Source organism: Dipodomys ordii, unplaced genomic scaffold (assembly GCF_000151885.1).
Source record: "Dipodomys ordii isolate 6190 unplaced genomic scaffold, Dord_2.0 Scaffold15, whole genome shotgun sequence".
In the NCBI taxonomy this organism is placed as follows: domain Eukaryota; kingdom Metazoa; phylum Chordata; class Mammalia; order Rodentia; family Heteromyidae; genus Dipodomys; species Dipodomys ordii.
Genome location: NW_012267231.1, coordinates 1,872,967 through 1,885,524, shown reverse-complemented (window position 1 = coordinate 1,885,524; position 12,558 = coordinate 1,872,967). Strand labels below are relative to the sequence as shown.

The following is a 12,558-nucleotide window of genomic DNA, read 5'->3' as shown; positions in this document are numbered from 1 at the left end:
CGGCCGCTCACCCGGACGAGGCCCCGCCCGGCAGAACTCCCCAGCCTCGGCCTCCACGACGGCCGGCCCCGGGCAAGGGTCTCTGTCTCGACTCCGCGCCTCCACCCTCACGCAAGGCCCTCCGAGGGGGCTTCGAGAAAACTCCAGAACGCCGAGCGGCGTCCGCGGAGCGCAGCTTCCGGCCCGAAGCGGCCGCCAGGTTGGAGGAGCCGCGCGCCGGGCCTGGCGGCCATTGGCCGCAGCGGCCTCCCCGCAGCCAATCACCGGGGAGCGCAGTGACGTCACCGCCGCAGGCCCAGAGCGGCCCGGACTGGCTCGCCTCACCGCGGCCGCCGCTCCGGCCCAAGCGCGAGGGTTTGAGCCAGTGAGAACCGGTCTGAGGAGGAACGAAACCCCCGAGGAGGGCGGGGCTGGGACTAGAGCCGCTGGGGGGGGAGACACAGCAGCCTGCGAGACCCGCAGGCTCCGGCGCTCACTTCCGGCTGGGAAGCGGAAACCGAGTGCTGCTGGGCGCAAACTGACGACCAACCAGGAGGGGGCCGCACCAGGGCACCCCGGTGATTGGCCGGGCCGCTGCCAATGGACTCCAAGCTCGGCGCTCCCTCCGGAGCCGCGCGCCCAAGGACGGGGGCCACCTCTCCACTAGGGCGCGGCTTCTGATTTTCCGCGGGAGAGAAGCCTTGGGGCGCTGTCTGCACCCCAAATCCCACGCGGGGAGGGCGCGTCACCCAAAGCTTGCAAGATTAAATAAGTACTGAAGCTGAGCGCCGGGGCCGGGGCCGCCATCCTGACAGGCGGGGAGCCGAGGCCGGGGCCGTCATCCTGACAGGCGGGGAGCCGGGGCCGGGGCCGCCATCCTGACAGCCCGGGAGCCGGGGCCGTCATCCTGACAGGCAGGGAGCTGGCTACTCACCAGGCTGGTTGAGATCTGAGGAGGGTGGTTCTGAGCCAGCCCCAGCAGGCAAGTCCAGTGTAACCACCAGAAAAGCGGAAGTGGTAGAGCCTTGAGTCAAAAAGCTCTGGGACAGCCCCCAGGCCAAGTGCAAGCCCCAGGATTGGCAAAAAAAAAAAAGCATTCAAAGCCAGGCACTGGTGGCTTACACCTGTAATCCTAGCTACTCAGGAAAATTGGGGTTTGGAGCCAGCTGGGCAGGAAAGCACGTTAGGCTCATCTCCAATTAACCACCAAACACTGGAAATGGAGCTTTGGCACAAGTGGTAGAGCACTAGCCTTTATCAAAAGCAGCTAAGGGGCTTACCACCTTGGCAGCCCCCCTTGCCCAAAGACAGAGCATGTGCATTTTTTTTTTTTGGGTTCCTGAACTCGGCCTGGGTGCTGTCCCTCAGCTCTTCAGCTCAAGGCTAGCACTCTACCACTTGAGCCACAGTGCCACTTCCAGCTTTTTTTCTTTTTTGCTTATGTGGTGCTGAGGAATCGAACCCAGGGCCTCAGGCATGCAAGGCCAGCGCTCTACCACTGAGCCACCTTCCCAGCCGAGCACGTGCATTTTTGTCCCACATTTTATTGCTGGGGTACTCATACTAGTTTACTAGGGTGATTGCTGTGCCTTTCCCGCTGCCAGAACCCCTAGGCTGAGTTTGGGATGCACCCTCCCCTCCCCAATGCTTTACAGTAGTTCACAAATCGAGTCTCTGGTCAGGCTGGAGGCAGTGCTGGCAGGGCAGGGCTGTGTGATTGAATGTGGTCCCTAACTCACAACGGAGGACGGGAAAGCGTGGCTGGCAGAACAGGCAAGTGTCCGGCATCGCAGGCCCGTCAGGTGAAGCCGCTTCTGTCCTCAGTGCTGCAACAGTCGCGTGCAGGGCCCTCGGCCGGGGCCCCTCACTCCCCGGCCCGGCCCGGCTGGATGAGCCCGTACTCCATGGCCTTCCCCAGGGAGGCCGCAGCAGCCCTGCTGACGGGGCCGCCCTCGCCCTTGGCCAGCACGGACAGGATCTCTAGCACCTCGCTCTCCATCAGGGTGCTGGCAATCTCCCTGGAGGCCTCCACCATGTTCAGCACCACCACAGCACCCCGGTGCTGCAGCTCCTGGTTGGAGCTCAAAAGCAAGGCCTGCAGGATCTCTAGCCAGTGTGTGGTCTGCAGGAAACAGCAGGGGTGGCCATCCAACAGGTTAGGACCTCTCCCACCAACCTGCACCCTCCCCCCGCCAGGAACCGGCACTGACCACTTGCGGGACTCGGTGGCAGAGCACAGGCCGCAGGGAGGTGAGCATGGCCAGGCCCCCGGCCGCCGCCCGGCGGAGCAGCTCGTCCTCCTCCCCGCTGTACAGCACCAGCAGCTTCAGCCGGTCATTGCCCTCGGCTTCAAAGAGGTCCTGCACCTGTGGCCAGATGAAGAGAGGACTCGGTGGTCAGGGCAGAGCCATCCGCGTCCCCACCCGTCAGGACCCCCGGCCCGACTCTCACCTCCTTGCTCATGGCCAAGTTACACATGCACTCCGTGGCCGCCCGGCGGATCATCTCATGCTCCTCGAACATGTAGCCCTCGATCATGGGCACAGCTTTCTCCTTCAGAATCTTCTGTCTGCAGGCCGAGGAGGGGCAATGTGGTCAGGCCCCTCCACCCACAGCCACCTTGCTCACACCCCGTGGGACGGAGCCCCCGCACCAGGAACGGACACGGCCCAGAAGGCCAGGAAACAGCAGTGCACGAGAGCAGCCTGCAGCCCTAACCTCACTGGGCACCAGACTCGGCATGAACCACACGGCCAGGTGCCATGTGATGGCATGGGCTCATCGGTGACTAATGGAGGGGCTCGGGACGGCAGCCACCAGACCAGCAGGAGTGGACTGACAGGACACCACTGGTGGCACCTCCACCCCACCACCCCCAGCCTGGACTCCACGAACTGAGGAGAAAGAGAGCCGCGAGCAGCCCTCAGTCGGGCATGGCACTGAGGCTGTGGACAGAACGGGGGAGGGCAAGCCAGGCCTGGGGGCTGCGGGTTCAGTGCAGCAGGACTTGAACCCAAGCCGTCTGGCTTGAAAGCCTGGAATGTTCTCACTCAGCGCCATAGCCTCTCAGCCTGTCTCTTCATCTGTAGGCAGCAGGGGAGTTGTGTGAGGTTCTGTGTAGCTGAATCGGGAAGAGGGGAGGTCGCATGGTCCAAATCTGGCGCACAGCCAGGCCCCGCGGCTCTGCCACTCACCGGAGCCTCTCGCTGATCCCGGCCAGGTTCGTCAGAGCCATGAGGGCCTCGAAGTTCTGCAGTCCTGAGCAGCTGAGGTGCAGCAGGGAGACCAGGGGCCGGACGACCTCATAGATCTGTGATGTGCACCCCCTTTCAGAGCCCACCCACGGGTGCCACCCCCACGTCGCGGGCTCAGCAAAGCTGCCACTTCCTCTCGGTCCCAAGCAAGAACCCAGGCCGCGGCCAGGACCCAGCCAGGGCAGGAGGCCGCGCACGCGTGCAGGGGGTGGGGATGGGGGGGGGCTCACCCGCTCGCCAGGGAAGGTCATCTCGGGGTTGGAGGTGATGGTGAGCTTGGCCAGCGCCTGGGCCGCCTTGGTCTGCCCCACATCCGTGCCTTCCAGCGCCAGCGGGAGCAGAGCCTGCAGGAGCAAGCCGTGGGCACCGGGGCACGCCTGACCACCCTTGGCCTTCCCTCCAGCACCTCCCGGCTCCCAGCCGCTGGCAGCCGGCCCTGCTCAAACTCCACGGGCGGGCGGGTGGGCGAGAAGGGAAAGGACCACCCCAACTTGGAGGGAACCTCCCCTTCCCCCCGCAGGCCGTCCCAAGGCTCCGCCACGCCCTCCTGACCACTGGCCGCAGCCGCCCGGACCTGTGGCGGGGCAGGAAGCCCCGTGGTGCCCGCCTACCTTGCCCCCGCCCTGGGCCACCACGGTGCCACGGTCCTCCACCTCCTCCACCAAGGCCAGGAAGACCCTGCGGGGAGACACGGGTGTGGGCGGTGATCTGGGCACCGGCAGGCAGACACCGACACCCCATCCTCGGGCTGGGGGGTCCCCACTCCAAGGCCCACCTGCAGAGCAGCTCCCTGCAGGAGCTGGTGAGCGCCGGGCTCTCCGCCCTCACCATGCACGTCATGGCCGACACCACGCCCGCAGCCAGCAGCTTCTTCACCCGAGCGCGAACGAAGCTGGGCTTGTCCTGGGGAAGGAGGCAGCTGAGGGGAAGGGAGGGGACCCCGGCTGGCAGGACAGGAAAAGGCCGCCCTCGCAGTAGGGCGCTGGGGCTGCTGCAGCGGGGGCCCCGCCCGCCCAGGGCCACGCACCTTGGGGTGCTGCTCGGGAACAGGCTGCTTGGCGTACTTGGCCAGCTCCACCATCTTGGGGTCCGGCTCCTCGTAGTCGTAGCTGTTGGTGCAGTTGACGAGTGCAGAGGCCACGGCAAAGAGCACCGACCTCTCCTCCGACTGCAGGAGCGGAGGGGACACTGAGCGCGGCTGCGGCCCCCCCCCCAGACGTCCCTCGTGCCACACGGGCGGCTGGCCAGCATCTCACAAGGACCCCGGGGACCCCAGGCCACCTTGCTGAGCTGGAACAGCGCCTTCAGAGCCACCCCGTCCTCCACAAACTCTTCCTTCACGTCGGCGTCGAAGGTGAGGTAAGCCAGGCCCTCCGCTGCCCAGCGCCGCGTGCCCGCGTCCATCTGGTCATTGCACAGCCATCTGCGCACACAGGCAGGCAGGGGACCGCCTTGAGCACGGGGGGGGGGGGGGGGGGGGGGGGGGGGGGAGGGGCAAGGCAGAGGACGCAGGAGCCGCCCCGCCCCCACCCCGCCCCGCCCCCTCGGGGTGCACACTCACTTCCGGCACTGCTTGGCCAGTTTGAGTGTGGACCCTTCAGCAAACTGCTTCATGCTGAAGTCGGTGCCCCCGGCCGAGCCGAGCTTACACAGCCCCTGCGGGAAGAGGACCAGCTGGGGGCTTGGCTGCTGGGACCAGGCAGAAGCCGGGCTTCCCATGCCGGCCCGCCATGTCTCCCCCAGCCCACCATGCCCCCCACAGCCCACTGGGCCTCCCCACAGCCCGCCATGGCTCCCACAGCCCACTGGGCCTCCCCACAGCCCGCCATGCATCCCACAGCCCACTGGGCCTCCCCACAGCCCACCGGGCCTCCCCACAGCCCGCCATGCCCCCCACAGCCCACCGGGCCTCCCCACAGCCCGCCATGCATCCCACAGCCCACTGGGCCTCCCCACAGCCCGCCATGCATCCCACAGCCCACTGGGCCTCCCCACAGCCCGCCATGGCTCCCCCAGCCCACCGGACCTCCCCACAGCCCGCCATGGCTCCCACAGCCCACCGGACCTCCCCACAGCCCGCCATGGCTCCCCCAGCCCGCCATGCCTCCTCCAGCCCACCATGCCCCCCACAGCCCGCCATGGCTCCCCCCAGCCCGCCATGCCCCCCCCAGCCCGCCATGCCTCCCCCAGGACATGGGGGCGCCTGGAGAAATAAGTCCTCACAAGCACGCAGTTCCCGCACACGCAGGAACACAGACGCACACAGCCAGCGCCTGCACACGCAGGAACACAGTCCACACACCCAGCGCCTGCACACACGGCCTTGCCGACTGACCACAGGGGCAGCGTGAGCCAGCATGGAATGGAACGCACGGCCGTGCCCACCGCCCCCCGTCTGGGAAGAGCCAGTCCCACTCTCTGGCTTCCCACGCCCCGCTCACCACCAGGGCCCGGATGCGGATGCTGTCGCGCTGGCTGCGCTTGTACAGGTCTTTCAGCAGCGAGACGCCGTTGGCCGTGATGAACGAGGCCCGCTTGGCCTTGCCGGCCGCGTGGATCAGAGCCTCCACGGCCACCAGCTGCTCGTCCTCCCGCTCGGAGGCGCAGAGCGCGATCACGCTGTCCATGACGCCGCTCAGCTCCAGGGCCCTGTTGCCGGCATCGCACGGGCCCTGCAGGAGGCACGACACCGTCTGGATGGCCCGCAGCTTCCCGGCCGGCCAGGGGCCCTCGAACCAGCTCCTGAGAGGTGCAGAGCGACGCCGTCAAGCCGAGGCCACACACAGGCCCCGCCCCGGCCCAGCCCCTGCACCTCGGCACAAACAGCGTGGAAAGCTGCCAACGACAGACGAAGACGCTGACCCGACCCCAGTTCCCGGGGCTCCAGATCTACACACGCCAGCCTCCCCCACGCACCTCCACCATGACCCCAGGCACCCCACACTTGGTGGGAGCAGAGGCTCTGTCCTGTCCCCACGGCCGGCAGCCCTGGGGGCAAGGACTGGCCGCTTTGACCTGGTATTTGACTGCAATAATGGACAGAGCGCACAATAAGCACTAGGTACACGAGCTTCCTAAAGCGAGAACCAACTTTGGAAAAGCTCCCAGTGAATCATTTTGGAAGAAAGGTGGTGCCAACCACGCAGGAGGCTGAAGCAGAGGACTGCTTGAGTCACGAGTTCAAGGCCAGCCTCGGCAGTACAAGTGAGGTCCCACCTTAAAAAACCCCAAAAGACTGGGAACACGGTGCAGTGGTAGAGCGCCTGCCTCCCATGCATGAAGCCCAGGTACCATTCCTCAGTACCACTACACAGAAAAAGCCGGAAGTGGCGCTGTGGCTCAAGTGGTAGAGCACTTGCCTTGAGCTGAAGAGCTGAGGGACAGCGCCCAGGCCCAGAGTTCAAGCCAGGACCAACCAAAAGAACAAAAAGGTAGGCCTCCCCAAAGCCCGGGGACAGGCTCGGAGGGGGAGGGGACGGCCGTACCGGATGTAGTTCTCACAGAGCCGGTGGAAATTCTCCCGCTCCGCATCACACTTCAGGTCATCGAAGAGCTTGCTAAGCAGGATGGAGGCGCTCATGCGGCTGTTCCCTGCCACGGACAGCGCCTCACAAGAGTCCTGCACGGAGCCCCCCACCTCCAGAACCTTCTTTAGGCCTGGAAAGAGAACGTCGGTGGAACCCCTGAAAAGTAAAGAGGCGTCCGGACAGTCGAGGTGCAAAGAAGCCACTTCAGAAGCCTGAGGAAGCGGCGGGGCTCAGAAGGGAGGTCAGCGCCGCCCCCCTCACTGCAGGGCTCCATCTGGGGCCCAGCCTAGCTAGAGCAACAGCCTGAGTTCAAACCCGAGTATCACCAAAACTCTAAGAAATGTCTTGGCCTGGGAAGGTGCTCAGTGGTACAGTGCTCGCCTAGTAGGCAGGAAGCCCTGGGTTCCATTCCTCAGTACCACATACACAGAAAAAGCCGGAAGTGGAGCTATGGCTCAAGTAGTAGAGTGCTAGCCTTGTGCAAAAAGCTCAGGGACAGCGCCCAGGCCCTGAATTCAACTCCCAGGATACCCCCCCCAAAAAAAGCCTTGTGTGTTCTTCAAGTTGGAATACAGGCTCACTAAAAAAGAAATCTTTAGGCTAGGAGCCAGTGGCTTACACCTGTAATCCTAGCTACTCATGAGGCTGAGATTGAGGATTAAGGTTCAGGTGACTCTTCTTACTCTCCAATTACTGTCCCCAACACACACAGCCAGAAGTGGTGCTGTGGCTCAAGTGGTAGCATGCCAGCCTTGAGCAAAACGCCAAGGAGCAGTACCCAGGCCCTGAGTTCAAAACCCAGTACCAAAACAAAACAAAATCCCACACCTTGAGCTGTGGAAGCTAGTCCAACCCTCTGTCCACCTGCTTACTGACACATACGCACTCTCCTCCACAAGCATGGACACTCAACTAACTGAAGCAAATGACTTTTTTGTCTGTCATGGGGCTTGAACTCTGGGCTTGGGCGCTGTCCCTCAGATCTTCAGTTTAAGGCGAGGGCTCTACTACTTGAGCCACAGCACCACTTCTGGTTTTCTGAGTGATTAATTGGTGATTAGAATCTCATGAATTTTCCTGCCGGGCTGGTTTTAAACCACGATCCTGAGATCTCGGCCTCCAGAGTAGCTAGGATGACAAGAGCAAGCCACCAGCGCCCACTAGGCAAATCACTTTTCTCCATTTTTGTTGCTATCCATTAGTTGTCTCTATAAGCAAATGATATATCCAGGAGACTTGCTGCCGCCCACCCTCTCCCTCCTGCTCCCCCACCACTGAGCAACCTTGCCGCTCCATTTTCTCACAGGGACACAGAGGTTTTTCATGTGTGCTGGTACCGGGCTTTCAACTCAGGGCCTTGTTTTTTCATTCAAAGCAAGCATTCAACCACTTGAGCCACTTCTGGCCTTATGGTAGTTAACTAAGTTACAGTCTTTCCTGCCTGGGCTGGCTTTCAGCCTGGATCCCTCAGATCTCAGCCTCCTGAATAGCTAGGATCATAGGGCATGAGCCTCTGGAAACCAGCTGACAATGGCTGTGTGTCTGGGTTGGCTTAAAAACCCAGACTATAAGCATGAGCCACCAACGCTGGTGTAACAAAGTACTTTGACTACAACCACCCTCCTCTTTTCTGTGCCCACCCGCCCCCCACTAGTACCGACCCTGCACAGAGCCTTGTCCCGCCCTGGACTCTTGGGTGGTACTAACTGCTCAAGGGTTTCACTGCTGCCTTCCACTTGTGTACGGAACTTCTACCCCCGGAGGTCTCGTCTGGTGCTCTAGCCTAAGGGGCCTTGCGGGCCCAAGAAGCGTGGCAGTGCACACGCAGTGCACACCCAGGCAGTTGTAGGGCTGCCTGTCTCCTCCACTGCCACGCACTGAGCCTTGGTGAGCCCCAACACCTACCCTGGTCGATGACCCAGAGCGTGAGGCTGTTGTTGGGGTCCTTAGGAGACATGCGAGGCACCACTTTAATCAGAAGGGTCAGGGCGTTGTCGCGGCCTTGGCTGGAGACCCCCGCTTCGGTCAGGAGCTCCAGGAGGCTGCTGAGGAGGACCTTCAGCTCCCGAGCGGGATCTGCCATGGGAGCCCACACACCGTCATCTCAACCAAAACACAAAGCCAGGACCAGTGCCACGCTCCACGGTGGCCCACCCGTCCAGCCCAGAATGCCCCTCACAGACAGACACAGGAAAGGCGGCCTAGACCTGAGCTGGCTGCTGAGCCTTCCCCTCGAACATCTTGAGTAAAAGCCAGGTGTAATGGTGTACACCTGTAGTCCCAGCCCTTGGGAGGCTGAGGCAGGGAGATGAAGAGTTCAAGGCCAGCCTAAGCCACAAAGCGAGAAACTGTGTGAAGCCATATTCGTGGACACCCTGGGTGAGAACCGGCCAGGCGGGGCCAGCGCTGCCACTCACCCACAATGATGGCGCCTTCTTTGCCCCGGAAGCCTCTCTTGACGCCCTCCTTGAGGGCATCGCACATGACCTGCAGCAGGTGGCAGGCAGCCAGCGACACGGCCTGGTTCTCCACGCCCAGGATGGAGACCAGGCGCCGAGTTCCCAGCACGCTCAGCGTCGCCACAGTCTGGGGTGCAGAGAGGCAGAGGAGGCCCGGTTGGTGCCGGGCTCGGGGATCCCTCACCAGGAGCAGGGGCCTGACGGGGGAGGGGGAGGACCAATTCCCAGTGGATGACGGACGCCGGACGGGGGTCAGCCAGATCCCACGCTTCACAGGCGTCCTCCCCAGCCTCCACCTCCTCGTGGGAAGCGCTTCGCCCTGGCCTTTCCAAGAGGGACAGAGCTGGACCAGGCTGACCACCAGCTCTTCTCGAAGGCCTCCCTGAGTGTGGCCAGCACGCAGGGGTGTGGACAGGCATGTAGAGCCCCTACGCAGCACTAGAGGACACACAGAACTGAAGAGGCTGAGGGAGACCCAGCCCCGGGAGACCCAACACCTCAGCCCAAATTTCACTTAAGAGCTCACAGCTGTGAGGCAGAAATGTAACTTCCTGCCTGATGCTGGTGGCTCACGCCTGTCATCCTAGCTACTCAGGAGGCTGAGATCTGAGGATCGCGGTTCAAAGCCAGCTTGGACAGGAGAGGCTGTCTCCAATAAGACATTCAGAAAACACGATGGCGCTGTGGTTCAAGTGGTAGAGCACTGGTCTTGAGCTGAAGAGCTCAGAGACAGTGCCCAGGCCCAGAGTTCAAGTCCCACAAACCGCATAGTTTCCTCTAAAAGCAAGAGAGTAACCCTGCACAGCAGTACATGCCACGAGTTCAAGGCCAGCCGAGACAAGAGTCAAGTAAACAAACAAGCGACACAAGGGTTCAGTCCCCTAACACAAGCCAAGCGCTGGGCGCTTGGCTGTGACTCCCCCGGCCGAGAGGCTCTTCCTGAACCAAGTCCTGCACAGGGCAGTCTCCAAGGTAAAGATGCGGTGGGTGACATCACCGACCTCGTGACCACTGTGAGGACCCCCTCCCAGAGGCAGCGCCAGTGTGCTTTAGAGCCAGGTCCCGTGTCACTTTGTGGGCAGCAAGTTGGCTTTCACCCAGGGACACCGTGTGAGCCGTCTGCAGGACTGCTGTGCTCAGGGTGCTGAGGCCTACACGTAACGTTGCTTTTTCCCTCTCTCTAGCTGCACATGTCCCCCGGCTCCTATCTTCTGCTTTAACTTCTTTTTGGAATGAGGAATGGGGGGACAGAAAATGGACTAACGGACTGAAGCCCGCCTACCCGTGACTGGTGCTCGGAACAAATGCCGACCAGCGTGCGCAGGGCGGCCAGCATGAGGTCGGGCTCCCCTGTGTCCAGGAGGCGCTGCAGGAGCGGAACCCCATTGTTCCGGAAGATCTTCTCGGCTCCTGCATCCTCACGGGCCAGCACCACCAGGTTCTGAGACGCCTGTGCGAAACACGGTGCTGTAGTGCCGACCCTGCGCCCCACAGGGCAGGGTGAAGGTGACACCGTGCACCCTAGACCTTGCTAGCAGACCAAATGGGGTCCTAAGCCCCACTTGGAGCCCAAAGGGCCGGAGCAGTGCCTTGTAGCTCCACCCACAAGTTGGGTGGCGAGGTGCTGTGAACCTGCTTCCCTTCCTGTGGTCCCCACCAAAACCTCAGCCCCAAAGCTCTGGACCTGCACAGCACTGTGGTCCATGCAAGGACCATGGTCCCCAAAGCACCAGACGAGTGCTGTGCAGCAGAACCGGCCTGTACCTTCTGCTTCTTCTCAGTGCCTTTCTCTTCGGGGTCCAGCAGGATCTGGAACATCTGTTCCACCTTGGCGTCGGTCGAGGACATGTACCGCACCTAGGACAAACCAAGGAGCCAAGACGTCACCCCTTGGTGGAGACATCGCCCTTCCCCGCGGTTCTGGCTCTGCAAGCCCGTGAGGAGGCCTGGGCTCAGCAAGCACCGAGCACCAGGGCAGGAAGAGACTTGCCCTAAGCTCCTGGTAGCTGTTTCCTCCTGAGTTACTTCCTGCTTGGTCATCCGGGCCCCTACCAATGCTAAAGGCGGTGTCTTTCCCCCTCCCTTCCCACAGTCCCACGGTTTGAACCCAGGGCCTCTTGAGTGGCTTGCACTGATCCCTGAGCCATGCCTCCACCCTGGCATTTTGCTGGTTACACTGGAGCTGAGGGGCTCAAGGGCTTTGCGTGCTGGCAGTCAGCATGGTGGGTGTGCGTCCCTGCTCCACGCTCGCGTCTTAATTTGCAGTCTCCTCGCCGGTAATGGCCGGTTGTGTCTGCACCTCCCACCCACCTCTCTCTGGCACGCTCACACACCTTCTCCTGAATCTGGCCCCCAATGCTCCGCAGGGCCTCCTGGAAAACTCTGTTCTTGGGCTCCAGGCTCACACATCTCTGCAGGTCCAGGACAGCCTGGTCCAGGCGGCCCAGCTTCTCTAGGGCTTGGCTTCTCCGGTACAGTGCTTTGACATCCCCTCCGTCCTTTTCAATGGCTGAGCACAAACAGGAGCTCTGTCAGGGCGCGCGCTGCACCGTCTCCACGCAAGAGCAGCAGAGAAAGGTCTCGAGGGCCAGAGGAAGGTGGGGGACGAATGTGGGGCTCGGACTTCAGCCTCAGAAAGGGTGAGGTAGCTGCAGAGAAGGGAAGGCCCAGCAGAAGTGGGAAAGACAGCAGGCGGACGCGTTCCAGGGGGCACGGGAGGCGGCGGCGCGGCGGCCCGGGGTCTGCCCGCAGAGAAGCCCCGCGCACAGCGCCAGCCAGGGCCCGCGCGCGCGTACCTTTAGACGCTTCCGCCTCGGCTTCGTGGAAATCCTCCTGCGGGAGAAAGGCCGGGCGTGAGAGGGCGGGCGGGGCTGCCCCGGCCCCCGCCTCCCCGCCCCCCGGCGCTCACCAGCCTCAGGTGGCAGGCGGCCCGGTTCCGGTGCAGGACGGCCCGCTCCGCCGGCGGCGCGCCCAGCCCCAGCGCCCGGGTGTAGGCCGACAGCGCGCCCTCGTAGTCCCCGCATCGGAAGCGCTCGTTGCCCTCCTTCCGCAGCTGCTCCACGGAGCTGGCCTGGGGAGAAGGGGCGGTGGGCTCGGGCGGGGCAGGCGCGAGCGGAGAAGGGAGCGGACCCCGGGGCTGGCGGCCTGGGGCTCGGGGTCCCCGGAACACTCACGGTCATCGCAGCGCCGACCTCGGGGCCCACGCAGGCGCAGTCTCTGCCGCGAGTTCGGCCCCGGCCCCGGAAGCTGGCGCGGGACGCCCCGCCCCCACCCGGCGTCAGAGATTGCGTCGGAAGGGGCGTGGCCAGCGAGAGGACGCACCAGGGGAGGGGCCAAGGA

The 12,558-nt window shown here is 63.3% G+C and overlaps 1 protein-coding gene across 1 annotated transcript; it reads right to left on the bottom strand.

Annotated features, from left to right (window-relative positions):
- Nucleotides 1-1,502: 1,502 nt before the first annotated feature.
- Nucleotides 1,503-12,469, bottom strand: Unc45a (unc-45 myosin chaperone A). The gene is made up of 20 exons (XM_013012058.1): nucleotides 12,393-12,469; nucleotides 12,128-12,289; nucleotides 12,015-12,051; nucleotides 11,553-11,728; nucleotides 10,984-11,076; nucleotides 10,502-10,669; nucleotides 9,178-9,346; nucleotides 8,666-8,836; nucleotides 6,719-6,890; nucleotides 5,675-5,975; nucleotides 4,795-4,889; nucleotides 4,515-4,656; nucleotides 4,261-4,401; nucleotides 4,009-4,136; nucleotides 3,845-3,911; nucleotides 3,464-3,577; nucleotides 3,174-3,289; nucleotides 2,431-2,548; nucleotides 2,190-2,345; nucleotides 1,503-2,101 (listed from the first exon to the last, which is right to left on the bottom strand). The coding sequence occupies exons 1-20, from the start codon at nucleotides 12,396-12,398 to the stop codon at nucleotides 1,844-1,846; spliced, it is 2,790 nt and encodes a 929-aa protein (XP_012867512.1). The 5' UTR covers nucleotides 12,399-12,469; the 3' UTR covers nucleotides 1,503-1,843.
- Nucleotides 12,470-12,558: the final 89 nt, after the last annotated feature.

What these genes read in the sequence shown, in the direction of transcription:
- Unc45a (XM_013012058.1), bottom strand. An exon ending in TCCGCATCCGGGCCCTGGTG is followed by an intron (nt 4,890 to 5,674) that starts GTGAGCGGGGCG and finishes CTCTTCCCGCAG; the next exon opens with GGGCTGTGTAAGCTCGGCTC. An exon ending in TGACCTTCCCTGGCGAGCGG is followed by an intron (nt 3,290 to 3,463) that starts GTGAGCCCCCCC and finishes TGCACATCACAG; the next exon opens with ATCTATGAGGTCGTCCGGCC.